Source organism: Oryzias latipes, chromosome 18 (assembly GCF_002234675.1).
Source record: "Oryzias latipes chromosome 18, ASM223467v1".
NCBI classification, from domain to species: domain Eukaryota; kingdom Metazoa; phylum Chordata; class Actinopteri; order Beloniformes; family Adrianichthyidae; genus Oryzias; species Oryzias latipes.
Window position 1 is genome coordinate 5517853 of NC_019876.2, and position 17220 is coordinate 5535072.

Below are 17220 nucleotides of genomic sequence, written 5' to 3' on the forward strand. Positions count from 1 at the left end.
ACTGTCAGGTTTTCATTGAAAAATAATGTGAAGGGTTGAAGATCAGACAACCTCAGTGCCCTCTGGCCTGCTTTACTTCTGTGAATTTGTGCAAAGGACTTTATGCGTTCCCTACTCAACCAGTCCTGCCACATTTACCACATAAAGAAAGCAATGCGCTTGTGGGCGTGGCCCGGAATCTTCCCATCCCTGTGCACACGCTGAAGCACATTTATGCAGCTGAGAGCCGCAGACGCCAGCAGTCCACGCAGAACCCGCAGCAGCCGCAGCAGCCGCAGCAGCAGGAGAACCGCACCGGGTTCCAGGTATGAACCTTTACTATTCACAACCTTCTGTCCTCAGCATCAGAAAGCTGCTCTGACACCCGAGCTTAGGTAATAAACAAATTAGCAACATTTTATAGATTTATAATCTACATTTTTACTAAAAGAGAACATGAGAACACAAAATATTTGTAAAAATGTTTAAAGTTTTAGGAGAAATTCTTTAAGAAACGGTTGAAAAACGTTTCTATTCAGTGTAAAAGTTTATATAAACTTATAAATAACATTTGTTTAAAAGAACAGGTCTTCTGTTGTGAAATTATTTACCATTTTCATCCTGGTACATAACTTCACATCATGACCTGTCCTCATTATTTCTCCTTCAAGTTCTAAAGTTGTAAAATCAAATCTCATTATATCTGATGGTCAGAACGTTGGTGGAGGGTTCAACTCCCACTCTAGTGCTGCCTTCAATACATTTGAAAATTCTATATTTTCTCAAACACATACGACTTTAATTTGGACTTTTTCTTGTTTTTTCCTTCAGTTAAAAAACTTCAGAAACTTTCTGCAGAACCTTTTTTAAACTTTATGTCCAGAGAACCCAAGAACCGTTTCCCACAGGGCTTTAAAAGTTATTTTGACTTTTGTTTTTGTTGGTTTGTTTGTTTGTTTTTGAGTATCAGCAGTTTACATTGCTCCCCCGAAAATGTAACTAACAAAAAGGGGGAAGAAAAATAGCTAAATACAATGCAATATAAAAATAAGGAAATAATTAAATGTAATAAAAATCAATATTCATTTTATCAATTGATTAAAAAAATAAAAATACCAAAAGTTGAAAATAAATCAAAATATAGTTTAACAAGATACAAAGTTCAATTTAAAAATAAAGATGAAAACAAAAAGGAAGACAATTTAAAATAAAATAAATTAATATAAATAAAAACGACATAAGAAATAAATTGAAAATAACTCCAAAAAAACATTTGGCCAAATCTAACATCATAGATACTTCAGGGTTAAGTAAATCAGGAAGTTTAATTCCCAAAGCAGACGTTTTGCTCAAAGGCGCAAGTCAGAGTTTACACTGAAGAGTCTGAAGCTGCAACTCAATGAGAAATATCTTTTCTCAAACCGAGAGGCTCAAGGGCACTGTGAGCACGCGGCGCTTCAACCTCAGAGGTCGACTTATAGAAGAACAGATGGCAAAAAAGATGCTCCTTAACCTTTGATGTTCCTATAATTTACCCCAAACTTGTCCCGTTTGCTCAAATCTTGCTTCTCAAACAGCCGTTTCCATGGAGACTGAATCTGTGTGCGAACATCTTAGCGACCCAAAATTTCTACCCTTTAGAGGAGAATCTTGCTTTAAACATTGGAAGAGCAGAAGCCAGAGAGTGAGGAGGTGGTTCAGCAAACGTGTGTGGAAAAAGTCACGCTTTTTTAAATTAAACTGAAGCGTGAACTAAAACGGGAACATTTTTCCTGTTTTTAAGGGAAATTATTGAAAATTGTTTTTCCTTTTCTGATGCAAAAGAGTAGTTTTTTATTTTATTCTTGCATTTGATTCTCAACTGGTTTGACTCTAAATCAGAAAAAGACATGTGAAAAGGTGATCCGACTGATGGCTGACGGCGACTGACGGCGTCCAGAAACCCTCTGGCTGATCCAAAACGCCTTCTGTGCTCACAAAGCGCCAGATCCCGTCGGACAGCTCACTGCCCTGCAGCTGACCCTCTCATCTGGTTTCAGATCAGCCAAATCAGAGCAGCTTCTGCAGCTTTCACGTGTTTCTGCAGAAAGCGAGTTCAGAAAGTCATTGAAAAAAACCTCAATGTCTGCATCCAGCCTCTAAATCAGAGCTACGTCCTGTTTCGCCTCTGCCGCCTTTTGTCACGCAACATGTGCAGGGCAGGACCATCGTGGAGGAAGGTTGCCTCACTGCAAGTTTTTGTTTTGTTTTTTTGCTCCGCCCCCACCTACTTCCAGACTTTTGCTAATTTCTTAAATTCAGATCATCAAAAATCAAATTTAGTTGAAAACTGCAGCAGATTTTGGGCACAGGAAAAGACAGGTCCACGTCGTACCCCATAGTCTTCGTTGTTGGATCTAAAGCGTCAGAACCCGTTGGAACACGCCGTCCTTTGTGATGAAGGACAAACTCTTGCTCTGCTTCATTCCTGCAATCCACCAGGCGTCTTGATCTGTGACTGCAGCAGACGAGTGGAGCATAACTTCACCTTCCAGCAAAGGTCTTTTGAACTCCTTCACCCAAGATGGTGTTTTGGGTGTTTTTAACTTCTTCTTGTGGCATTTTTCTGATGGAGGACTTGTGTAAAATGATTTTAGGGTAAAAATTGCATTTCTCAGGTTTTCTTTATTCAAATCGTTGTGTGAATCAATGAAACGCCATTCAAAAAAGATCGTATTTGTGACGTTCTGATGCGTGCAGACAAACTGATCCTTGTACATCTTTGTTTTCCTCGTCTGCGCTGGAATCTGGATCTAAACTGTACGGCTGGATAGCTCTGATATTGCTCACCATTTCTGTTGCATCTCTAGTACTAGATTGGGGTGGTGGGAGGGGCTGTAAGATAGCGGGGGAGCGTGTGAACAGATGGATGTGGGGAAACAAGGGCGGGCTCACTCTTCACTGAAAGTCCCGCCCACAACTCAGAGGCGAATTTCAAATAAACTGCTGCTCTGCAGAAACTACGTCCTGGAAAAATGACAAACACTTTTTTAATTTCGGCTGAAAACAGCATAAATGTAACCTTGTGCTGTCCTACAGGGTCCAGATGACCCCACCCTCACATTGACGTGTTCTCCCTACCATGACAAAGGTGGATAAAGGTGGAAAGATTTCATGTAATCCATGGACACCAGTGAAGATCACAAATCATTGAAGAAAAAAGGTTCAGAGCACTGTCTAGTGGGTCTAGATGACCCAACTCCCAATGTTAAAGTGCCTAGGATAGCACAAGGGGTAAATAAAGAGCCCTGAGAACACTTTAACAACAGATCAAAAGATAATCAGAGTGGGTCTTTAAGTGATAAAACGTCAGACAAATGTTGATTTTTGTCTCCAAATGAATGTTTTGTCCTGCTTCTGCTGCATCTCTGTGTCAGGATGTCCATCCACGGCAGCTTTCTGTCCGACGACCAGTTCCTTTGCTCCATCTGTCTGGATGTGTTCACAAACCCGTCATCCATACCATGCGGCCACACCTTCTGCATGTCCTGCATCACCAGATACTGGGATCAATGTGAGGTGTGGAAAGTTCTTCTTCATGCCGTTTCTTTTCTCTCTCTCTCTCTCTCTGAACGTTCTCACGCCTTCCGTCTTCCTCTCCAGCTTTTCCAGTGCCCTCTGTGCAAGAAGTCCTTCCCCAAGCGGCCGATTCTCCACGTCAACCGGACGCTGCGGGAGATCACGGAGCAGTTCAAGTCCATGAGGGGCGGGGTGCCGGTGGGGAACGGGAAGGAGGACCAGACCCTGAGGAAAGGACACAGAGGCGGCTCGGGACACCTCATGGAGGAGCTGAAGAAGAAGATGCACAAGAAACACCAAGACAAGCACAAGATAAAGGGTGGGTACATCTGAGAGGGTCCAGGACTGGAGGATTTGACACCTTTGACGGTGATTTTATGTGGAAAGCCGGTAGTCTCAGAAAGTAAACCTAACATAAACAAGTTTTCACGTTGTCAATGTCACGTTTATTAAAACCAGTGGAGTTAAGATGCAGCAGATGAGAGATTCATCAAGCAGCTCAGGTGATGTTTCACGGCTGGAATTCTGGTTTGCTCTGGATTTGAAAGAAGTCTCAGCTGCGTGAGACCAAAGACAGTTTTCTCATTGAGCAATGGCCACCCTTTGTTGGACTTCCTGGTGGAGCAAACATTTTCCTGGAGCACAGAGGGGAGGGATTTGTAAACAGCAGGTAAATTCTGAGAATTGAAATTATTCCTGGTTAGTGAACCTTGTCGGTTTGTTTACACAGATGAAAATGACACATTTGTAGGTGTTTTCTCTGCAGCTGTGTCTTTGTTCAGGGAGGGGTAGATATAATGTAAAATGTACCTTTGCAGTCCTGATCCATCTGTCCATCCGTCCATTTTCCAATCCCTTTTGGGGTTCATTGGGTTGCTGGAGCCTATCCCATCACAGGTTGGCATTCTATCTAAGGGCTGCAGTCCAGATAATCATACATGCCAGGGTAGAAAGAACAAAATTCTATGCATCAGCGTGCAGTTACTTGTGTTTATCTTAAGTCATTTTCTGACAATAACAAAAAAAGGGAGGCTGTGGGGGGTGGGGTGGGGGCTGTACTGTGCTCAATGAGTACCACAGGAGACATGGAGTTGAATCCAGTACAGTTTTCCGCTGCCAAATCCCATGTGTATTATGTTGCACTGGCAGCACCCCCAGCAGGAGCAGCTGAAGCAGAGCAGTACTGACAATAAAACTTGCCATTTTTTCAGCAGACTCCTGGCCGGGGGAAAAAAAAATGAAACATTTTCAAATTACTGCTTTTGCAGCTTCTGGTTCGATTTGCTGACTCATGAAAATGTCATCCAGGAAGTACCCAACAAGCAAAAACGTCAACAGTCATGTTTCTGTCCGGAGAAAATAAACTGCATCCACTGCATAAACCTTCTTTAAAAATAAAATAACAAAGGATTTGTTTTTGACAAATCCAGAAAGTGGCCTTTATGTTCCGCTGTAAATATTTTATTTTTCTTTGTGTGAATAGTAACAAATCTAACCCTAATCTACCTCCAGAAGAAACATGCCATTTTTATTTCTTTATTCATTTAAGGGTTGTGGGATGGAACTGTCATTAATAAGCTATACTTATAAACATTGCAAACTCACCTCTGTGTTTCAGACTAAAAAACAAACAAACTTCTAAGCAGAATATTTGTGCCAAAAATCAAACCTCCCCCCCAAAAAAACCTGTTATTTTCCTTGTCTTTTGCCTCGGCAGGTGAGCACCACACAAGCACCCGGTTTCCACCCATCACAAACCCACAACCCTCATCAGTCCCGGACCGGATCTCTGCTGCCCCTCCACCTCCACGGCAGATCAGCCCCTCCAACCCCCGCAGGCGCTACACGCTAAGCGGAGCAGCGTGCAGCCAAAACATCCCAGTGTGTCCCATCCACCAGAGAGGAATACTGGTAAGAGACACTTCCCATTACTGCAAAAACACACACTTGTGTTGTGTCAGATGTCGTTCACACTGCCTTCTGCAACATCACTTCCAATGTAAAGTCTATTGAAACACGCGCATACGTACGCTTCAGGCCTCCTTGTTCAAAACTCTCAGGTTCGCGCACCACTACGCAACTTTCCACAACCGTTTTTGGGTTCTACCTTCAAAATGCGTGGCAATTGGAGTTTGACCAGGTCAAACTTTGATTTGGTAGTGACAAATGGATGAAGTCCACTTTAATTCACGGAAGTGCCAACTGTTTAATTGCGGTTTGTGCTTGGCTAGAATTATATGAAGCCAAAGCCAAGATATTGGAGTACAGCCGAGAAAGAAAAAGCCTGGAGCAAGATTTGTGCCTCTTTGACATTTCAGTTCTTCCAACTGTATGTGGCTGACATGCGCTAGTACACCTTAGAAAAATAAACAGAAGAAGCCCCTCTCTGCTTGTCTGTCGTGAACACCACGGGCTAGATGCACATTTGAAGAACCCACGTTTAGTGCATTCACATGCTCTGTGTTCCCTTGGCTTTACTGTTGTGCCTTTACTGTGCACAACTCAAAATGTGATGTTTTAATTTCTTATGAAGGGCTGAGAACAAACTAAAATGGTGTTTATTGCTCTTTTCAGATGTATTGTAGGACCGACCAGGTGTGCATCTGCCCTGAGTGCGAGATCGAGGATCACAACGACCATGACACTGTGACTGTGGAGGCCGAATGGATGGAAACCAAGGTTGGTAACAAGTGTTTAAACAAAAAAAACCCAACATATTGACATTCAGAAAAAAACCAAACTGTCTAATCTGGAGGAAATTTATACCTTAATGTGAGAAAAGAGAACACTTTACCTGGAAAAGTTTTGTATGGGTTGTAGTTGGCATGTGTCCAGAGGAATTTCCTTGTTTCTAAAAATAGCACTCATCGTGACAATGCAACCTTCAAGAAAAATTCTGTCTGGTTTTAATACATAATGGTTTGATCTTTTGTCTCTTCTAGATTTAGAGCATTTCAAGCATAAAAGGCAACATTCAGACATGAATCTTCTTTCTCTTTCGGCTTTTCCCATCAGGGGTCGCCACAGCGAATCATCCTTTTCCACCTCACTCTATCATGGACATCTTCTACCCTAACATTAGCCAACTTCATGTCCTCTGTTAAGACATCCATGTATCTCCAACATTCAGACATGAATAAATGTGATTATCATAGATTCATCTGTCTGCAGTTTGGCCAAAGATAGCTTTAGTCTGATAAGGGGCTTCTAAAAAGCCATTCCAATGTCCTTGATAAAAGGATTTACAAATTCCATCCATTCATCCGTCTGTCCATCCGTCAATAAGGGGGTGCATGGTCCATGTGTCGAAATGTCCTTGGGCGAGACACCGAAGCCCACATTGCTCCTGGTGGTTATTGGTTGCCACTAGTGTTTGAATGGGACTGTGAAAGTAAAGTGGTTTGGGCTCTCAAGGAAGGTAGATATACGTGTACGCCATTTACAGTCCATCCATCATCTCACAACCTTTGGGGTTCAGGTCACAGACCCAGAGTCTTAGTATGGAACTCAATGCCTCTTCTTCTAGCTCAGTTAGGGTTATACTAAAGCCTTTGCAGCTCATAGACCTCCACCCTGTTGAAAAACCAATTACAACCCCAGGTTTTTTATTCTCACCACGTCCGAACGCCCTCAACTGGCTCTCCTTGATGTGGTGGATTAGCAGCTCTTCCTGAATGGCTTGGCTCTCCCAACTTTTCTGGACTTTTTCTTAGATCTCAGAAAAATGATGGGTTGCCTTTAACTCTTGTGCTATCCTAGGCACTTGGGAGTGGGGTCATCTAGACCCCACAAGACAGTGCGCTGAACCTTTTTTCTTCAATGAAATGTGATCTTCACTGGTGTCCATGGATTACATGAAATCCTCTTCACCTTTATCCACCTTTGTCATTGTAGGGAGAACACGTCAATGTAAGGATCGGGTCACCTGGACCCCATAGGCTAGCACAAGGGTTAAGCACAAAATACTAACAAGACACAGCATCTGAGTAAGACTGGTAGACAGAATCAACTGGGAAGCCTTCATGGGTACTGTAGGTTCATTCATCCTTTTGAAGGAAAATGTTGAAAAGTGTTTGTTTTCTGGAGTTCCTTTGAGCTTGACGTTTCCTTTAGTTTTTGTCTGGAATGCAAACTTTTGAAAAATATTCATTCAAATACCAGAGTCCAGTCAGGGACTTATCAAAGAGTAGTCAACCTCTGATTGGAAAGTCACAGGTTGGATCCTAGCCGTGCCTGGCCATGTATCGAAGTGTCCTCAGGTAAGACGCTGAACCCACCATTGCTCCTGGGGGTTACAGGTTAACACATGAATGTGTGTGCATGGGTAAAGAGCCTTGAACCTTAATCACGCTAGATGTACATCAATTGCCATTCTGTAAATGTCATGTAACGGGTATAATTCAAACAGCCGCATCCAAGTAACCATTCGCTAAAGTTCCTTTGGGTTTTAAGCAAAGACATCATGAGGGTTTAATGCTAAGAACGTTTTTGTTTCCAGCCGAAGCTGCAAGGGTCCGAGCAGGAGATCCAGGAGATGATAAGAGAGAGGACCAGGAAAATCGAAGAGATCAAGATGTCAATGACGGAAGTGGAGGTTAATCAAGTGCACAGACACACACAGACACACCCAATCCTGAACCTGTAAGTCCTTTAGTCATCTGTTCTTTCTTGGCTATTTGCCCCATTTATGCCATCTCACTCTGACATCAGCTTTTTTTCCCCGAATACCGCAGTACATTGATATTTTTTTTCACGTTTTAGGCCATTAAAAATCATTTGCCCATATATGTAGATATTTTTTAATCGTTAAGGCTCTAATTATTGGAATTCTCTATCTACGTTGCTAGAGAAAACAATTATTCTGACACATTAAAATTAAAAGATACATTTTTCTACAGGTATTTAGAATTTGAGCACTTTTTTTTGTACCTCGCCCCTGGCTCGTCTCGCACCCCCAGCCGTCCCCCAGTACCATCTGGATGAAGTCCACCTACTACATTATTCAAACATGTAGCTGTAGAGTTAGATAAGCTTGTTCTGGTAAATCGCCTGTCCGTCCTGGGAAAGGATCCCTCCTTTATGTGGACTTTCCCTGAGGTTTCCTCTTTTTTTTTCCGGAATCCGTTTTTCTTACCAAGAAGGAGAATTTAAGGGCAGGAATGTCCAGTTTAGCATAATCTGTTTAGCTAAATTAGCCATTACCTATTGTATTTCATGTTCTGATACAATTGAAGCCCATTGCGATGACTATTGTTGTAATATTAGGCTATATAAATAAAACTGAATTGAATTTTAGAATTTAGAATATTTTTTTGTCCTGTCCAGCATCTGAGTAAACCAATAAGGGCTGGGGGGGCTTTTGTGCTGGCAGATCTTACTATTACAAAAGGGGGATATGTAGTTTAGAACACACGAGGAGTCTATTTTTATAAACCCCTTTTTTTGTTTTTTGAGCTTTATATTATGTCCGGAGCAGGACTTTATCATTTTCGCAATCCTTTTTACTACATACTCAAAAATACATTACCAAAATTTACAAGCACCTAGTACCTGGTGACAGTGATAGATAAATCATCACTGGATGATTTTGTAATTAAATTACTTTACCCATTACTTATTTCGAAAAGTAATTTACTACTCGTTACTTTACTTTTTTCTCAATCCTACAAATTCTCCACGGAAAACATCAGAAATAAGATCTTGTAGTCTTTCATTTAACTTCATTTTTAAACCAATGACATCGTAAAAGTATGAACCTGGTTCAAGACATAACCTGGCTTCATTCAAATTCAGACCGCAGTGGGAAACATGACAAAATGACAACATGTGTGGTCATGCCACTGCTGGAAGTGAGATGTGGGGGGAAAAATCTGTTCTGAAAGTAAGACACTCTTTTGAAAACGCAAACTATTAAAGGCCTCCAGCAGTTTCTTTCTTGCTCCTCAAATGCTCAAAAAAAGTCATTCTGACTGGAGGGGGCGGGGCTAGAACCCAATAAAATGTAAACTGAAAATGCTCAAATCTAAAAAACAAAAACTTTACTTTAAATGATCCTTACAAAAATCAGCTTTGTTGAACTTTAATCTCAGGAATGGGGCGCCATCTTGAATTTCACAAAAATAAAATCATCTTTAGTCTCTTATACAAAAAAAATACCGAGGGGTTTCGATCAATCCCCTCCCAACTCCTCGAGCATCATTGGGAAGCTACTTTAGAAAAAAGGTTGGAATTAGAGGTAGCTTGCAAAAGTGGCGTTCCCATGTTGCTCGCACATTTTTCCCCAGTGTATTGTCAAATTCTATTGCTGCATTCACAATCGCTCATCAGAATTGAGTTTCAATGTACAGACGCGATCTGACATTGAAGTCATCCTCTTCTCCTCAGATGGCGGTGGAGAGGGAGACGGCCAGCAGCGTCTGCATGTTCTCCATGCTGACCTCTGCCATCGAGCGCTCCCAGGCAGAGCTGATCGAGGTGATGGAAATCAGCCGCAGAGCCGCAGAGCAACAGGCCGACTCCATGATCAAGCAGCTGGAGCGAGAAATTGAAGAACTCCAGATCAGAGACCGAGCCCTCGGCGAGCTCGCTCAGTCAGACGACCACCTGCACTGTGTGAAGGTCCGAGAACGTCGGAGCCTCTGACGGTTAAATCTAGAGGACCTTTTTTGACGCTCTCGTCTTCTTCTCAGACATTTCAGACCCTCTCCAGCCCTCCCCCCAGCAAAGACTGGTCAGGAGTGTCCCTGAACTGTGACCTGGGAACCTCGGCTGTGTACAGAACTCTGGCAACCATGGTGAAGAAATTCCAAGAGGAGCTGCAGAAAGTCACCGAGTCTGGTCAGAACCGAGCCAAACATCCACCACAGCAGTCTGAGAATGGAGGGATGATTGTTAAAGTTTCACTCTTGAGGGCAGCAGCCCGGTACTTCACTGTTCCTGTAATGTCCGACTCTGGACTTCCATCTACTTCAAGGATTTCTGTCAAAACATAAGAGTTCTTTTTAAAGAAGATTAATCAGATCATCTTCAAGGGAAGAAGTAAAGGGAGCAGCTTCATTAAAGCCTTGGTCACAACTGCCCTTACGGGTGGATAAAGGCGAAAAGTGTTCCAATCTGTACGGGGCAAACAGGCACTAAGTTTCAATAGACGCGTTTCCATGACACATACTCGCAAAACTTTATCAAAATTCTAGAAATGTGAAAAAGACACATTTTCCCAATTATGTGAATAACACAAACTAACTTAGCGATAAGTCATTCAAAAACATGGCGACAGATGTGAACAATGATTTCCAGGAGATCCGTGTACGGTAAATTTCTGCTACGCCACTAGCGCTCATCATCATCTATCAAAGGAGACGTCGGCGTCTTATTCTTCAGGCCGTGGAGCGGCGAGCTCCTTACACGTGGGAGGGGCTACGGATGAAGGGATTTTGGGAGATGGTTGTTGGTGATTTTACTGAGGATCTGTGGATCCAACAATTCCACATGACACGTCCAACTTTTGAGGAGCTGTGTGATGCTGTGGGACCTCTGGTGTCGCCCGCTGTGCAGCGCCCAAGGCAGCCTGTTCATACCAAAACGCACTTTGTCATTTGGTTGTTGTTCTTGTGACTCACTTAAAAAAAGCTTTCCTTTGCAGAAATATGTCAATATCAATACGTCCTATGAAAAAAGAACCTTACCCCAAGCACTAAAGGTTTTTTTTATTATCGTGTTTCCATTAGGCAAATTTATTATCGCAAATCCAATTTGCGCAATTTCCTAATAAATAGAAATGCAGCTATTGACCTAAACTGCTCTGTGCGCCTATAGAGAAAAAGTACAAATGCGTCACGCTACACGTCATACTCACGACATTCATACGTTCCATTTTCATGACATTGAGGTGGCCATTCGGGCCTCAAAGGAGCTGCAAGTCACCTGCGCTGCCCTTAATCCTTAAATTGTGTCAGAATTGACCCGTTTTCAAAATGGCTCAGTTTGGACTCAAACACAACATGAGGGTTAAGATGCAGCCACTCTTCTCCATGACCCTCCACAGGCCCAGACAACCCAATAACCTGTAGCGTTTGTATGGGTCAACCTGGCGTCCGGGTAGACAAAGGCTTAAGATTTGATCAAAAAGGACCGACCTTCATTCTTGAGACGTTCTGTTTTCTTTCAGGTTTTCCTGGTCCCCTTATTGAACCGGTTCCAGTCCAAGCTCTTCCCAGTAAGTTTTCACTCTACAACCTTTAAAAATTCCATTTTAGATATATTATCTGTACTGCAGGGAAAAAAAAACAGTGTTCCCGTTTTTTTGCAGGAGTAAAGAGGATGCAAGAGTACGCACGTAAGTCACCGTTCATCCATGCTGACTCATTACTCTCTTCAGTCTTGATACTCATTTAGTGAAAACGTTCATCTCAGTTCTTCTCTTCAGTTTTCAGGCAGTTTGTCACATTTCAATCATATGCATGTGAACACTCATTTCTGTCTCAATTCACTCTCAGTTTACTTTTTGCTTCTAACTGAAACCAAATTGAGACCCGTTTGAGATGGATTTGGGACTTATTTTATAATAACTGGGTTATTTAACTGCCTTTTTAATGTAAAAATTCATAAACATTTTTTTGCTAAATAAATGGAGAACCTCCAGGAATGATTTCAGAACATTTTAGAAAATTGTGAATTCTATTTGTAACTTATCACTAAGAGTCACGTGAGAAATCAATCACAGACGAATAGAAACTGTGTAAAAATGTAACTTTATTCCTGTGAGAACCAGTGACTGTATATGAGAACTGGACTGAGTGACCACTCCCCCCTGTTCTTTCAAACAGGAAGTACCCACTGGCTCCAAGAAGCCAAAATCCAATTCTATAGAGAACTAACAGCCATTTCCTTTATATCCTGTATATTTTTTTCTGTGGGAGCAAGTTATTCAAGTTATAAACTGACCAATTGGTTGGTCCCATGTCCAATGTTCCAAACATTGGATAAATGTATCTGAAGTGTAAGTATTGTTGAATGCAGCTGACCACTACTGAAAGACGCTAGTTTTAAGTGTATCCTCAAGCTCCTCCCAAAAGATTCCAGCACTGACTAGGTGAAGATATGATTTCTCCCTTAGCCTCTGTGGGCCTCAGTCATAGTTTTGCATGACCAAATCAATATCTCAACTGATATTGTAGGCCTTTTTTTTTTTTTTTTTTAAAGATATTTGCCGTCCTTCTGAACAGTCTAACAGCTTGTCTTGTATGGCTTAGTCCTGGTTTCCCCATTAAAAAAAGCCAAAAGAACCCAACAAAAAATAACATTAAAGAGGGTTATTATAGTATATACAGCATGTTATATACATATATTAAGGCACAGAGGTGCAGTCAAGCATTGTCTGCTTGCTGCTTATGTCACAATCCTCAAGGTGGCAGTAGAGGAGCATCATTTCTCTGGAATTTTTCCTCTCGACTTGTGTGTCCTCTGCTTCAATTTGTAAAGTAAATCCTTAAGACGCGATAGGTCCTAACCCAAAAGCAGTGATGATGATCCACGGACATCAAATGTTCTTGTCATACAGTGGACGTCACGCTGGACTCCCACACGGCCCACCCCAGACTGGTGCTGTCAGAGGACCTGAAGATTGTGAGCTCTCATGTTCAATTATTAATCATCAGGATGCGGTTCTGATGCATTTTTCAAGGGTGGTTTTAAACTGCAAGCGTCCCTGCAGGTGTGGTGCGGGGACCGACACCAGCACATGGCGGAAAACCCAGAGAGGTTTGACCGGGTTGTCTGCGTCCTGGGACAACAGCCCATTTCCTCTGGGAAACATTACTGGGAGGTAAAAGCCTTAAAACATACGTCAGACACAAAACAACCTTCTGGAATTTAACAAATTTGGACTTTTGTACATTTGTCCTGATGGGAGGGGGTTATTAGCAGGTTTGCAGTGTTTGATCTGTGTCCTCTGCACAGGTGGAGGTGGGTGGGAAGACTGACTGGGATCTGGGAGTGGCACGGCAATCCATCAGCAGGAAGGGGAAGATAAACTACACCCCACAAAATGGCTTCTGGTTCCTCAGTTTGAGAGACAAGTGAGTTTTGTTAAGAGGTAGTTAAAGAGTTAGTAAACTTGGTCTATACTAAAAGTGGGGCAGTATACCTGAAGTTTACTTTTTATCTGCTCTTCATTTTGGGACAAATTTTACTTTTACTGTCATATATTTTGTTTAAAATATTTCATAAAATCAGAAAAGATATAAAACTAAAAGGTTGAAAAAAAGATAACAGAAGATAGAAATACAAGTCAAACATTAAATGTGGTGTTCCCCAAGGTTCAATTCTAGACTCCCTTTACATTTATACTCAGTTTTAGTTTTTACGACAATATTTTTCATATAAATATTTTTAGGCTTTTTAATTAGTGTAAACTTTAAAAGTTTCAATTTCATCTGAATAAGTATTCAGTCACATGGCCTATAGTATACTGGCTGCAAATCTCCATTTTTAATCCCAACTCCAAGGCCGCGTCACACAGTCCCTCCATACATTTTGCCCATTCTCCAGGTAGGAAACGTCGTTTTTTTTTGCGGTAAATGCATGATATACGTAATTCATAAGTGTTTCTTGCTTTCGACATTCACCAATGTGCGCAGATCTCCGTCGAGGAGATGGGTCTTTACATGAATTCAGTCTTGAGCTGTTCAAAATTTAGTCGTGTATTTTATGTGGTTTATGTATTTTATGTGGTTTATATGCAATTATGTAAATTTTACGCAATTCTGCATTATTTTTTGCAAAATGAATATGCAAATTTGTGGCTTTCCACGATCAGTCCATGTATGTACCGCAGATGTATAACTTTTATATCCCGTACAGGGCGCACACATCCCGTTTAAATTATGTAATTGAGGCACAAATTACCAATGAATTGCGTATAAACAGCGCAATAATCACACACAGTTCATGTATAAGATTGATTTACGTGTTATTTGCGTGGTTCTTATGTATTTCTGTGGTTTTAACATAGTTCATCTGTGATACATCTGTGAAAACTTCACGTAAAGAACCACAGCTTCTCCCTTTTTCCATATTTATGTATAACATGCAATATGCTCAAAATGTATGCAGTGACTGTGTGTCAAGGCCTTTTAAAGTCACCACAAAAAAAAAAATCAAATTTAAATTAATTTAATTAATTGTACGTTTCTTTTCCTTGTATTGCAGGTTGATGACCTTTAAGGTCTTTGTACGCACCTTTTTTCAGTGCAAACTGGCAAAGACTATTTTCCCAAAAGACCTTTGTTGCAAAGAATTGAACAAGTCCAAAACAACCTCTAAGAGTTCAGTTTTATATAAATAAACTGTAAATTCATTCAACCTTGTAATAGTTGTACTGTGTGTACTATTGTACTTTGTGTTTTCTGTTTCATCAGGAGTAAATATGCCTTTCGGACTGAACCTTCAACAGACGTCAATTTGAACCTCCGACCTCATAAAATTGGAATATTTGTGGATTATGAAAAAGGCCAGGTACAGAACGCCACACTCTCCTGAGCTTCTTTTGACAGTAGACCTATGACCGGTAGCCATTTCCTTATTGCTCCGTCCTGTATTTACTTTGTACATGGTTTGTGTCTCTGCCCTACAGGTGTCTTTTTACAACGTTGATGCCAAAGTCCACATCTACACTTTCAACGACAATTTCACCGAAAACATCTACCCCTTCTTCAGTCCGTGCACCAACAAAGGAGGGAGGAATGACATGCCACTAATAATTACACCAATTGTATTGACAGAATGAAACCTGCCTAGTTTGGATAATTTTATGTACAAAACTAATCTGTAAATATGTTCATTTTTATTACAACTAATGTAGTTGGAAATAGGATTTCTAGCTTGTTAAATATATTTTTAAGTATGATCCCAGACTGAGTTATTTACACGTATGAAGGTAGCAATGGTGTCTGCTGCATAAAAACATTTGCACATAATTGCTGTAAACATCCTGCTTGAACTTAATTCCATGGAAATATGCACCTGGACTGGTTAGTTTAGCAAAAGTCTTAGCGTAAGATTTATAACTGGTATTATTTAACAAGTGAAGAAATAAACTAGTCTTACCAAAAGGCAAATGTGAAAATAGGCTAAAGATAATTTTAGTATAAGGCTAACATAACACCAATGGTTCGCATGCAACAAAAGATGAGATAAGTAGGCTTGACAAACATTTTAAAACTAATCTTAGCATAGGGCTAGCATTTTCATTTTAAGGCTTTCCAAAGTATTAGGCTATGTCTGAATTCCTTCATTACGCACTAGTCAGTGCGTTCACCATTGTTGTCCAAATCTACAATTTCAAAATGGAGTGCACTAGAAATTTCCAAGAAGCCTTTGCAAAAAATCAGTGTGCATTGATGGTCACTAGATTGGCGATTAGGATTAGCATTATTATGCTACAAAAACATGCTAGTCAAAGAATAGAAGCAGGCTTGACTAATAAACATATCAATGCTACTTAGCATAAGGTAAGCATTATTATGCTTTTAAAAAATGATGCTTATCAAAGAATACAATAAGTAGACTATATTACAAACATAAGCTATCCATGCTAATCATTTTAAGATTAGCAATTGTTACGATACTGAAAAAAAATGCTTTTCGGAGAATTAGATAACCTGACTTGACTATGTCCAAATTCCCACCCTAATCCCCAACTACTAAAAACTATATACTGCGGGATTATCCAGTGCTCTGGATATTTTAAAAGCAATTTTGACACCATGCTCCCTTATTATGTTTTTTTAAATGGCGGATATGACGTCATCAATTTCACAAGTTAAAATCTAATTGATTTGAGCATTTTTGCACATTACTTTATGAATCCAGGGAGTTCTGAAGTTAAATTTGTTGATGGTGTAACAAATAAAAACAAAAAACCTTTAAATACATTTTTTTGGCAAAAATTGTTCAGATGCAATGCATTTTGGTCTATATTCGCCAATCTAGCGAGCATCGATGCACACCGATTTTTTACAGACTTCTGGGGAATTTCTACGGCACTCCATTTTGGAATTGTAAATTTAGACAGCACTACAAAAATCGTGAACGCACTATATAGCGCACTATATATTGAGTAGTGAAGCGTAATAGACATGAACGCTAGTCTTAATGTAGGGTTAGCATTATTATGCCATTAAAAAAGTAAGTTAAAAATAAATAGGCAGATTTTACTTGAATATTAAAGCTAGTCTTGGCACAATAGGATTTTTACGCTACTTAAAAAAAAAAAAGCTCAAAGAAAAATACTTGACTTGTAATGATATTGACGCCAGTCTTAGTATAAGGTTAGCATTATTACACTTAGAAAAATAGACTGATACAATCATATTTGTGCTAGTCTGCATAATATTATTACACCCTCAAAGAAAATGCTAGTCAACGAATCAGACCAAATATTGACAAGTTACTAATCTTGTAATAGAATAAGCACCAATAATTATTCTAGCTCTACCAGGAGATGATCCCAACATTTAAGAATTTTTTTTCCGATACATGTTCTTAATTTCATTCCTTTTTTGTATTGTGCATAATTTTACTCGTAAATGTGAAAACAGTTTTTCATTTTTGCCGTGACAAATTTTGTTTTTACATAACGGTAGTTTGCTAGTCTGTATGCTGGTTGGATGCATTACTCTACAT

General features: G+C 40.4%; 1 protein-coding gene across 1 annotated transcript; it reads left to right on the forward strand.

Annotated features, from left to right (window-relative positions):
• Positions 1–133: 133 nt before the first annotated feature.
• Positions 134–16798, forward strand: LOC101175289 (E3 ubiquitin-protein ligase TRIM39). The gene is made up of 15 exons (XM_011492673.3): positions 134–305; positions 3396–3537; positions 3622–3856; positions 5255–5448; positions 6112–6216; positions 8036–8131; positions 9922–10155; positions 10227–10374; positions 11705–11752; positions 11846–11872; positions 13097–13161; positions 13250–13360; positions 13495–13613; positions 14955–15051; positions 15170–16798. Exons 1-15 carry the CDS (start codon positions 214–216, stop codon positions 15320–15322), a joined length of 1866 nt encoding a protein of 621 aa, XP_011490975.2. The 5' UTR covers positions 134–213; the 3' UTR covers positions 15323–16798.
• Positions 16799–17220: the final 422 nt, after the last annotated feature.

What these genes read in the sequence shown, in the direction of transcription:
- LOC101175289 (XM_011492673.3), top strand. Translation starts at nt 214, where the DNA reads ATGCAGCTGAGAGCCGCAGACGCCAGCAGTCCACGCAGAACCCGCAGC. An exon ending in CCGAATGGATGGAAACCAAG is followed by an intron (nt 6,217 to 8,035) that starts GTTGGTAACAAG and finishes TTTTGTTTCCAG; the next exon opens with CCGAAGCTGCAAGGGTCCGA. An exon ending in GAGGATGCAAGAGTACGCAC is followed by an intron (nt 11,873 to 13,096) that starts GTAAGTCACCGT and finishes CTTGTCATACAG; the next exon opens with TGGACGTCACGCTGGACTCC.